Genomic DNA, 10,525 nt, shown 5'->3' with positions numbered 1-10,525 from the left:
TTCGAGCAAAACAAACCTCTAGGAGTGGAAAATAAAACTGTCGGAGGAAAAACAGCTTCTAGTTCCCCTCAGGCGCCGCTGTGTTGAGGAAAAACTTCATTTGTGCCATAATCTCTGGATATCAGCATATTAAAGCGTAGCCAAGCCATGGAAATAATATTTAATTTAAAGAGACACATTGTTTATTCCTCTTTGGGAAACTTACTTTTATGATATGAAATAAAAATTACACCTTTAATATATTATGATCTTGTTGTTTTCAAATACAGATATTACTCCATGTGAATAACTGTTCTGGTCCTGAAATAAAGATAAAAACATCTATCTTGTATCTATGATATATATATCTATGTTATATATATAATTCTATAGAGTCTTTGTTACAGCATGGTTGTATATTTTAGGATTCACATTTCAGATTGTTTCGTTTATACTTTGGGGGCAGAAACGGACGGGTTGCCGGTTCAAACCCTGCTCTGTCCGTCTCAGTCACTTTGCTCTCTGAACATCCATTGTGAATTGGATTTCCTGGTTGCTAAGCAACATTAGGAGCATTATCCATCAGCTGACGACCATGAGACCCGGCGGGCAGCAGATCATCTGACCCGGAGCGAACGCAAACATCTGACCTGTTCAGGATGGAGAAAATTCAAACCAAACCACAACAAACACGTTTCATGTGAGTTTAGTTCAGGAACCGTCATAAATACAGTAACTGTTGGTTCTGCTGGTGCAGAGCAGCGGGTCACCTGGCAGGTAACGATGACCCACATGTTTCAGCTCCTTAGATATTAATGCAGAGCAGCGTTTAATCCGACATGTTAGCAGAATACAGAGCTGAAGACGGAGACATTTAGTTTTACTCTTCAGGACGAAGAATGATACACATCTGGATCAGAACCAGAACCTGTGGCTGGAGTTGAAGGTTGGATTCTCGTAACACTGAGAGGGGCGGAGCTTCTCCTGGTGTCCAATCAGGAGCTTCTGCCTCATGCTGAGGATAAACCAGCAGCAGCTGCATGACACTACCAGACACCAGGGGGCAGTCTTCTGGAGACTGACTGGATCGACCAGTTAAACCAGTAAAACAAGAAAAACCAGTCAGCAGCTCAAAATAATTCATACTTTATGGTTCTAATGTGGATGTGGTGATGATTGGTTTGGTTTCCAGTATCCGTTGCCGTGGCGATGAGGAGTGTCTCAGACGGGTGACGGGGAGCGCCGGGGCCCGCTGAGGAACCCGTCACTGAACACGTTGGCGTAGGACGCTTTGAGGAACTGGACGTAGTTCTGCAGGCTGCGGTTGGTGCTGTCTGACTGCTCCAGGCGGTCCTGGAGGTCCTGCAGGCGGCTCTGGTACCGCCTCTCCGCCTGAGGACCAATCACAGGTTAGTGACACGCTGCCGGACCAATCACAGGTTAATAACATGTTACAGGAACAGGAAGTAGCCTGTCCAGCACCAGGAACTCACCTCCTCTATGTTGTGGCCCAGCTGCTCCAGCTCGGCGGCGGTCCGGCTCAGCTGCGCCTCCAGGTCCATGATGGTGGTCTGGGTGGAGCGCTCCTTGTTGGCGGCTCGTTCTCTGGTCTCTGAGATCTGGAAATACGACACCAGGAGAAGTAATTCCACCTCTGAGCTCAGACCGTTTTAAAGACAAGAAGCTTTCTAACCATAATTAGTTAGAAAGCTAGTTAGCAAATGAACTATTTAGCTTTTTTTTTTTTTTTTTTATCCCTCCAGGGTCTTTTGTGGGCTCTAGTGTCCCTGATATGACAGTAGGCTGACAGGAACGGGGGAAGGAGAGGCGGGAAGACATGCGGCAAATATCGCCGAGGACTCAAGGCCTCCAAACGTGGGTGGCGCTGTCCCCTACGCCACCACAGCACGCCGCTATTTAACTTCTTAACTAAATATTTAGCTTCAAACTAAATATTCAAAGCAAATATATGGTCAGTAAGCAAGTGAAATATTTAGCTTGTTAACTAAACAACAAGCTAAATATTTAGTTAGCAATATTTAGCTAACTAACTTGCTAACTAAATATTTTGCTTGCTAACTAGGCTGATAAATAAATACTTAATTTGAAGTTAAATGTTTAGCATCCAACTAAATATTAAGTGTGAAACTATAACATTTATGAATGAATGAATAACATGGTGACAGGCTAAATGTTCATTTCTGTGTACGTTTCCAGGCGGCGCCCCCCAGTGGGCCTCACCTGCTGGTGCGCGTCGTTCACAGCCTCCTCCAGCCTCCGGCTCAGCAGCGAACACTCTCTGGTCTTTTCTTCCAGGGAGAGCTGATTGGTGCGGATGGTCTTCTCCCGCTTGGAGACGACGGTCAGAAGGTCCGAGTTCTGGCTGGAGACGTCGCTCAGCTTCCTGTCGGCCAGCAGGGGGAGCAGTCAGGGCTGCGGCAGGAAAGCAGCTGGAGGCTTTTCCTCCACTCACCTCTCCAGAGACTCCACCTTCAGCTGGAGTTGCCGGTTCTCCTCCATCAGCAGCTGGTTCTTCTGCCGGAGCAGGTCCGTTTGGCGGCCCTGGGTGTCCACCTGACAGAAACGCACTGTGAGAAACAGCAGCAAACTCCCGGGGGTTCTGTCGGGTCAGAGAGCAGAACCTTCAGCCGCAGCTCCGTCAGGTTGCCGCTCAGCTCCAGGTTGCGCCTCTCGCGGCTGCGCTCCTCCTCCTGCGCCTCCTGCAGCTGCAGCTGGCAGCGCCGCAGAGCCTCCGGCAGAACCTCCAGCTCCGACAGCCGGCCCTGCAGCTCCCGCCGGATCTGCTCCTTCTCCCTCTCCAGCTCCACCCGGACGGCCTGGGCGTCCCGCTCCGCCTGCGCCACCTGGGCCCGGGCCTGCTCCGCCTCGGCCCGCGTGTTCCCCACCTGCAGAGCGGAGCAGCAAGCTGAGCGCCTGGTTCTGCTTTCTGTCGCCATAAATCCAGTTACAGTAAACTGGCAATAATAAAATAATAATGGAAGTTCAAAGATCAAACTCTAGTTTCCAAAGAACATTAACTGGAAGAAAACATTTTAAATATCCAAAATATGTAAACAAGGCAATAAATAAAACGGATTATGAAATCTGTAAATTCATCTTTAAACTCAAACAGGAAAACCTGAATAAACAGCCAGTCAGGAGTTTCAGAAAATCACATCTTTGTGTCTCTTTAAGGACAAACTACACAAACCACCATGGAAACTACTGCTCTCACTTTAATAGACCATGTGATGAATTAGTTAACTGGTTAGTGGTTATTGTGACAGAGTTCTGGCCGGGTCCAGTACCTGGATCTTGTAGTTGTCCAGCAGAACCTCACACTGCTTGATGGAGGTTCTGACCTGCTGCAGCTCCGCCTCGGTTCGGCTCAGCTTCTCGTCGGCCGCCGACACGGCAGCCTGGACAAACACACGGCTCAGCGTCTGCCAGACCCGGACCGCAGGAGAAGGTTCTGATCCGATCCTACCTTCAGCCTCTTGGTCTCCAGCTGGGCGGCAGCTTTCTGCGCCGTCAGCGCCTGCAGCCGGTCCAGCAGCGCCTGGTTCTCCAGCTGACCTGAATCCTGAATGGCCTGCAGCTGATCGGTCAGGTCCGAAATCCGGCTGGGGAGCAGAACCGCAGAACCAGAGAACGACCCGGTTCAGAACCACAGAACCAGAGAGTTGGATTAAAACATGAAGCTCAGTTTGGACCAAACATCCGACCGACTGACTGACTGTCCATCCATCCATCCATCATCCATCCATCCATCATCCATCCATCCATCATCCATCCACCATCCATCCATCCATCCATCATCCATCATCCATCCATCCATCCATCATCCATCATCCATCCATCCATCCATCCATCCATCATCCATCCATCCACCTGGTCAGCAGGTTCAGCTCCACCTCCAGCTGACCCTTCTCCTCTGCTTCCTCTCCATGTCGACGCTGCCAGGCGTCAGCTGAAGCCAGAGCCTCGGCGGCCTGCTTCTCCTGTAGGGCAAACAGAGGTAGGCAGGTGTAGCTAATCAGGTGTAGCTGATCAGGGTGTAGCTGATCAGGTGTAGCTGGCCCACCATGCGGCCATGTTGGACCCACCCTCTGCAGCAGTTGTGCGCTCAGCTGATCCGCTGTGCCCTCGCAGCGCTCCGCCCGCTGCTTCTGGACCTGGCTGGCCCGTTTCAGTGCCTCCTGCTCCTCCTCCGCCTCCTGCTTCGCCCGGCCCAGCTGCTGCGCCACCTGCTCCGCCTCTGCCAGATGCTGACTGGCCGCCCGCTCCAGGCTCTGCGGGGACACGCCTCGGGTCAGGGGCTGCTCTCCAAACCCCCGGTGGAGCTGTGACCTCTGACCTTCATCCGGCTGTGACCTCTGACCTTTATCTGGACGATGAGCCGGTTGTTCTCGGCCTCTTTTCTCCGCAGCTGACCCTGCAGACGAGCTCTGGTGGCGTCCAGATTCTGGGATAAATCCGCCGACCTCCTCGCTTTCTCCTGCAGTTCCCAAATACAGATCATCATCCAGATCATCATCCGGATTATAATCCAGATCATAATCCAGATGATAATCCAGATCACAATCCAGATTATAATCCAGATCATCATCCAGATCATGATCTGGATTATAATCCAGATCATAATCCAGATCATAATCCAGATTATAATCCAGATTATAACACTGTTTCTGGTACCTTCTCAGAGTCCAGCTGGGTGGAAAGCTGATGAAGCTCCTTCTCCTTCTCCTGAAGCTTCTTAACCAGCAGCTAAGAAAAGAAAAAAACAGCGCCCCCCAGAGGAGAGATGAGAGAGTACAGGTTCTGAGCCATCAGGATAATAATACTGGAATACACTCCTGATCTAAGGAGTCCAGAGAACCAGAACCACGTTGAGGTCCAGATCTGAATGTAATCCGGTCATCCGACTGGGAGGATGCGGCGTGAACTCACGGCGTTCCAGGCCTCCATGTCAGCGAGCGACTTCAGGAGAACCTTCCTCTGCTCCGACAGGCCGACGGACTCCATCTGGTCACAACCAAACCACATCATCACACCACCGTCACTTTGACTAGGCCCTTCTAACTAACCTGTGACCCTGCTCTGACCTAAACCTGGAGCCGCTCCACATAACTCTGAATATTTTCATTGTTTCCTGAAATATTTGCTGTGAATTTCCACAAAGTAAGAGAGTAAAAGAACCAGAAAAGTTTTTGTAATTTTCATCATGCAGCCGGTTGCTATGGGCTTTATTTGGGGGAATCAGAGGAAATGAGGCTGAAAGCAAAATTATTTAAACGCTCATAAATAGTTTTCAGTTCCGCTGCCGTGTTTGGTCTGCTAAATACTTTAAGTGTAAATACTTTAAGTGTAAATACTTTGGGTGTAAATACTTTGGGGTGTAAATACTTTGGGTGTAAATACTTTGGGGTGTAAATACTTTGGGGTGTAAATACTTTGGGTGTAAATACTTTGGGTGTAAATACTTTGGGTGTAAATACTTTGGGGTGTAAATACTTTGGGGTGTAAATACTATGGGGTGTAAATACTTTAAGTGTAAATACTTTGGGGTGTAAATACTTTAAGTGTAAATACTTTGGGGTGTAAATACTTTAAGTGTAAATACTTTGGGGTGTAAATACTTTGGGTGTAAATACTTTGGGGTGTAAATACTTTGGGGTGTAAATACTTTGGGTGTAAATACTTTGGGTGTAAATACTTTAAGTGTAAATACTTTGGGGTGTAAATACTTTAAGTGTAAATACTTTGGGGTGTAAATACTTTGGGTGTAAATACTTTGGGGTGTAAATACTTTGGGGTGTAAATACTTTGGGGTGTAAATACTTTGGGTGTAAATACTTTGGGTGTAAATACTTTGGGGTGTAAATACTTTGGGTGTAAATACTTTGGGGTGTAAATACTATGGGGTGTAAATACTTTAAGTGTAAATACTTTGGGGTGTAAATACTTTAAGTGTAAATACTTTGGGGTGTAAATACTTTAAGTGTAAATACTTTGGGGTGTAAATACTTTGGGTGTAAATACTTTGGGGTGTAAATACTTTGGGGTGTAAATACTTTGGGTGTAAATACTTTGGGTGTAAATACTTTAAGTGTAAATACTTTGGGGTGTAAATACTTTAAGTGTAAATACTTTGGGGTGTAAATACTTTGGGTGTAAATACTTTGGGGTGTAAATACTTTGGGGTGTAAATACTTTGGGGTGTAAATACTTTGGGTGTAAATACTTTGGGTGTAAATACTTTGGGGTGTAAATACTTTGGGTGTAAATACTTTGGGTGTAAATACTATGGGGTGTAAATACTTTAAGTGTAAATACTTTGGGGTGTAAATACTTTGGGTGTAAATACCTTGGGGTGTAAATACTTTGGGTACCTGGGACTCGCGCTGCTCCCGCAGCAGATGTCGCAGGGCTCGGTTGGTGACCTCGAACGCCTCCAGCTTCCCCAGCAGCAGCTCCTTCTGCTGGTCCAGACCGGACCACATTATCTTCTGCAGGCAGAACCAAACGGGTCAGAGGCTCCGGTTCCGCCGGGTCGGCTATGGAACCACAAACCGGGCCGCCGCTCACGTTTTTTACCGAGTCGCCCAACTTGTAGACGTATTCCTTCAGAGCAGAAACCTGCTTAGCAGCTGCAGCGGCGTCAGCTTCTGCTTCCCTCAACTTCTGGAGGAGAAGCTCCGGATCCTTCGGAAAACCGTCTGGACTGGGAACACGAGGACCACAGGAAGTAACCCCACTACACAGGAAGTAACCCCATTACACAGGAAGTAACCCCACTACACAGGAAGTAACCCCAGGACCACAGGAAGTAACCCCGCTACACAGGAAGTAACCCCAGAACCACAGGAAGTAACCCCGCTACACAGGAAGTAACCCCAAAACCACAGGAAGTAACCCCAAAACCACAGGAAATAATCCCACTTCACAGGAAGTAACCCCAAAACCACAGGAAGTAACCCCAAAACCACAGGAAGTAACCCTGCTACACAGGAAATAATCCCACTACACAGGAAGTAACCCCAGAACCACAGGAAGTAACCCCACTACACAGGAAGTAACCCCAGAACCACAGGAAGTAACCCCAAAACCACAGGAAGTAACCCTGCTACACAGGAAATAATCCCACTACACAGGAAGTAACCCCAGAACCACAGGAAGTAACCCCACTACACAGGAAGTAACCCCACTACACAGGAAGTAATCCCAAAACCACAGGAAGTAACCCCACTACACAGGAAGTAATCCCAAAACCACAGGAAGTAACCCCACTACACAGGAAGTCACCCCACTACACAGGAAGTAACCACAAAACCACAGGAAGTAACCACAAAACCACAGGAAGTAACCCCAAAACCACAGGAAGTAACCACAAAACCACAGGAAGTAACCCTAGAACCACAGGAAGTAACCACAAAATTACAGGAAGTAACCCCACTACACAGGAAGTAACCCCAAAACCACAGGAAGTAACCCCAGAACTAGAGTGAATAATGTGAGTGGTACCTGCTCTGTCTGGTCTCCTGCAGTTTCCTCCCTATGGACTCCCGCAGCTGGCTGTTTCTCCACTCCTGCAGCTCCTTGCTCTCCTCGGCCAGCTCCTCCTCCGGCTTGGCGGTCACTTGCTGGGGGTCGTCCTGCTGCTCCGACTTGCGGCCCAGGACCTGCTCCTTCCTGCGGTGTTCCACCTGGACGCAGGAGACACAGCAGAAGCCGTCAGGAAACCCGACCAGAACATCCTGGTACCGGAACATCCTGGTTCCAGAACATCCTGGTCCCAGAACATCCTGGTTCTAGAACATGGTCAAAGTCTTTCTAAACTTTATTACTGGATCATTTCTGGTTTTATTTGGATCAGATGTTTAAAAAGATGATTTTAAAGGGCAGTATTATGTGTCTTCCTGCTCCACCAGATCAGAACCAGATCAGAACCAGATCAGAACTGGATCAGAACCGGATCAGAACTGGATCAGGAACCCACCTCGGTCCTCAGAGAGCTGACCTCGCTCATCAGGCTCTCGATCTTCTTCTCATACTGGCTGATGCGGCTGCGCAGATGCTGCTCTTCCTCTGAGGCAAGGTCGGACAGCCGCAGCTCAAGTTCTGGTTCCGGTTTTGGCGGTTTGATCTCCAGACAGTGGGTCGGTCCCTGAGAAGAAACAAAGCCTGAGAAAGAGGACAGAAAGAAGATCCGATCGGATCCCAGGGGACTCCTGACCTCCCATTTGTAGGAAGTCTTTCCTGGAGGAATCCACGGAAGACGCGTTTTGACGTTGGCGGAGGGACGGAGCGGCGACCTGTCCTTGCTCATCGTCCGCTGAGGAGAACATGGAGGACAGAACCAGGGGGGTTAAAGGAGACGCCTCAGTCGGGCTCAACAGACAGGAAAGGGAGAGGAGGGGCGGCGAGGCGACCTCTGACCTGAGACGTCTCGCTGGGAGTCGTCCTCTTCACGTGCAGGTAGAGCCCTTCGGCATTACTGACGTGGACCTGCACCCGGGGCGAACCGGACAGGTTCCTCATGGCTTTGTTCTGGGAAACAACGAGTTTATACTGGTTGGTTGAGAAGGAGGATAAAATCAGATCTGATTGGACGGTAGGGAGGATGTTCACCGAATCATTCTCATAATAAACTCCAATTAATGATGTAAAGCACCAAACCCTTCATATTGTTGGACTTGCTTATTTTTTATTATTTTATCCACTGTGTGTTCAATGGGAGCATCAATAAATATCAACACATTTGAAAATAAAATGACACTGTGCAGTTTAGTGACACAATCACACTTCTTTTGTGACTGATAGGTGTTTAGCGTTGAGTGTTTGTTAATAGCAGTATTTGTGTTTTTGTGTGTTTTGTAATCGCTGAGCCTCTAAAAAAGAAGTAATAAGAGCAGATGCCAATTAAACATTTTAAATCACTAAAAAAGTTGATGTAATCAGTGGTTGATTCCTGTGTTGCCGTAGTAACAAATTTAATCTTTTCTTTGCTTTGTTACCAAACAACTCAGCAAATAAAAACCAATTACCACTGACTGCGTTTTAAGCCCCGCCCCCTCTGCCAGAATCAGGAAGTGGGCCCCAAATGAAGCTCCGCCCAGGACCCCCTTCATCCTCTGACCGGCTCTGATAGGAGGCATGGTTTTAGACAGATTCACCTGGTTAACCCTAAAATAATCCTGGTAATGATTTTAAAAAGTGTATATTTTCAATTTCAAAGAAAAAATAATAATAAGACGTTATGAATAAAAGAAAATCTGAATTTTAACTGGATGTAAAGTTTCTATTTTCACAGAAAAATAAAAATGTCGCTAAAATGTGTTTTGAAAATTGCCAAAAACAAAGTCCAACTAAGAAACTGCAGTTAATTGGATTTATTTGGATATTTATAGTCAAAAAGGCAGAATAAACAGCTTGGTTATCAGTAATAAGAGCTTACAGCCTAAACGAAAAACAAAACGTTTCTTACCATGAAGTAAAATAAAGAGCAGCCGTTTAAACCCGCAGATAAACCTGATCTGCTCCGGAGAAATCAGCTCTACGCTGATATTTACACGGAAAGTCCGTTGGATACAAGCTAAATAACAGCTCAACAGCTAGCCTCGCTGTGATTGGCCTGTTTGAAACACGTGACATGTTTCACCACCGCTGATTGGGCAAGAGTCGGCATTCTGACGTTCCTTAGCAACAGTCTCCATTGACACCGCGGTGGCTTCACAGCAGCTGTGCCCCAATGAATCTATCTGGATATGTGGGATTTTTATCTATTCGGTTAAAAAATCCTTCATTTACTGAAAATGGAAATTAAAATATGTCAAAACTCATAACTGTTATCATCCAAGAATCTTGTAAAAGATGCCGAGTCAGGCGGGATCTCCAGTAGCGCTCAGTCTTGAAACCAAAATGTTTCTGACTGAAGACTGTTGCTGTTTGATTGTCTTAAGATCAGAGTTGAGTAATAATTAGTTAAATTTAATCAGTTATACGTACTTCAATAACGCTTTATAACAAAATACCTATTGCAGTTTTACTTCTACTTTGTTTTTATGAAGTATTTTTACTCTTTCTTGGGTAAAACATCCAGGCAGCAACTTGTCCTGGATGAGACCATCAGTTGTTGACAAGCTCTGCTAATCTACCTCCTTTGCTTTTGCCACTTCTTTTTAAACCTGTCTGAGCGTACGGTGACAGAGAGTAGGGGATGTTTCCCATTCAGACCAGAAAAGGTTCATTTCACATTTCTTTCCTTCTAATTTACCTCCAAACGGTTCCAGGTCCAAAACTCCAGGTCTCAGCTCCAGCAGGAGGTCAGGATGGATGAGGTCCAGTTCAAACACCAGAGGGTCAGTAGAGGTTCTGTAACTAATCCGATCCGATCTGTCAGATGAACCCTGGTGTCGGCGTGGTCAGGAAAAGGTCGGATCGGACGCGAGGGGCAGAACCCGACCCGGCCCATCATCAGCAGGGCGGAGCGTTTCCCTCTGGGTCGTCTTCAGGTCAGGGTAGATCCAGACCCCAAACGGGTCCG

The 10,525-nt window shown here is 47.2% G+C and overlaps 1 protein-coding gene across 3 annotated transcripts; it reads right to left on the bottom strand.

The window, feature by feature from the left end:
* Positions 1–669: 669 nt before the first annotated feature.
* On the bottom strand, positions 670–10,517 carry odf2a (outer dense fiber of sperm tails 2a). 3 transcript variants are annotated; one of them, XM_032569087.1, is made up of 19 exons: positions 10,256–10,517; positions 8,419–8,529; positions 8,216–8,314; positions 7,979–8,146; positions 7,504–7,685; positions 6,568–6,703; positions 6,372–6,488; positions 4,930–5,004; positions 4,675–4,746; positions 4,361–4,477; positions 4,086–4,271; positions 3,871–3,980; positions 3,467–3,602; positions 3,288–3,398; positions 2,622–2,885; positions 2,453–2,553; positions 2,221–2,383; positions 1,473–1,598; positions 670–1,371 (listed from the first exon to the last, which is right to left on the bottom strand). In XM_032569087.1, exons 2-19 carry the CDS (start codon positions 8,518–8,520, stop codon positions 1,201–1,203), a joined length of 2,436 nt encoding a protein of 811 aa, XP_032424978.1. In that variant the 5' UTR covers positions 8,521–8,529; positions 10,256–10,517; the 3' UTR covers positions 670–1,200. The 3 variants fall into 3 exon arrangements, with proteins under 3 accessions (XP_032424978.1, XP_032424976.1, XP_032424977.1); XM_032569085.1 differs by lacking the exon at positions 10,256–10,517 and adding an exon at positions 9,467–9,611; XM_032569086.1 differs by lacking the exon at positions 10,256–10,517 and adding an exon at positions 9,467–9,611 and having other exon boundaries at positions 6,577–6,703.
* Between the last annotated feature and the right edge of the window lie 8 nt (positions 10,518–10,525).

This window comes from Xiphophorus hellerii, chromosome 8, assembly GCF_003331165.1.
Source record: "Xiphophorus hellerii strain 12219 chromosome 8, Xiphophorus_hellerii-4.1, whole genome shotgun sequence".
In the NCBI taxonomy this organism is placed as follows: domain Eukaryota; kingdom Metazoa; phylum Chordata; class Actinopteri; order Cyprinodontiformes; family Poeciliidae; genus Xiphophorus; species Xiphophorus hellerii.
The sequence above is the reverse complement of the archived record's forward strand: the minus strand, read 5'-3'. Positions and strand labels throughout refer to the sequence as shown.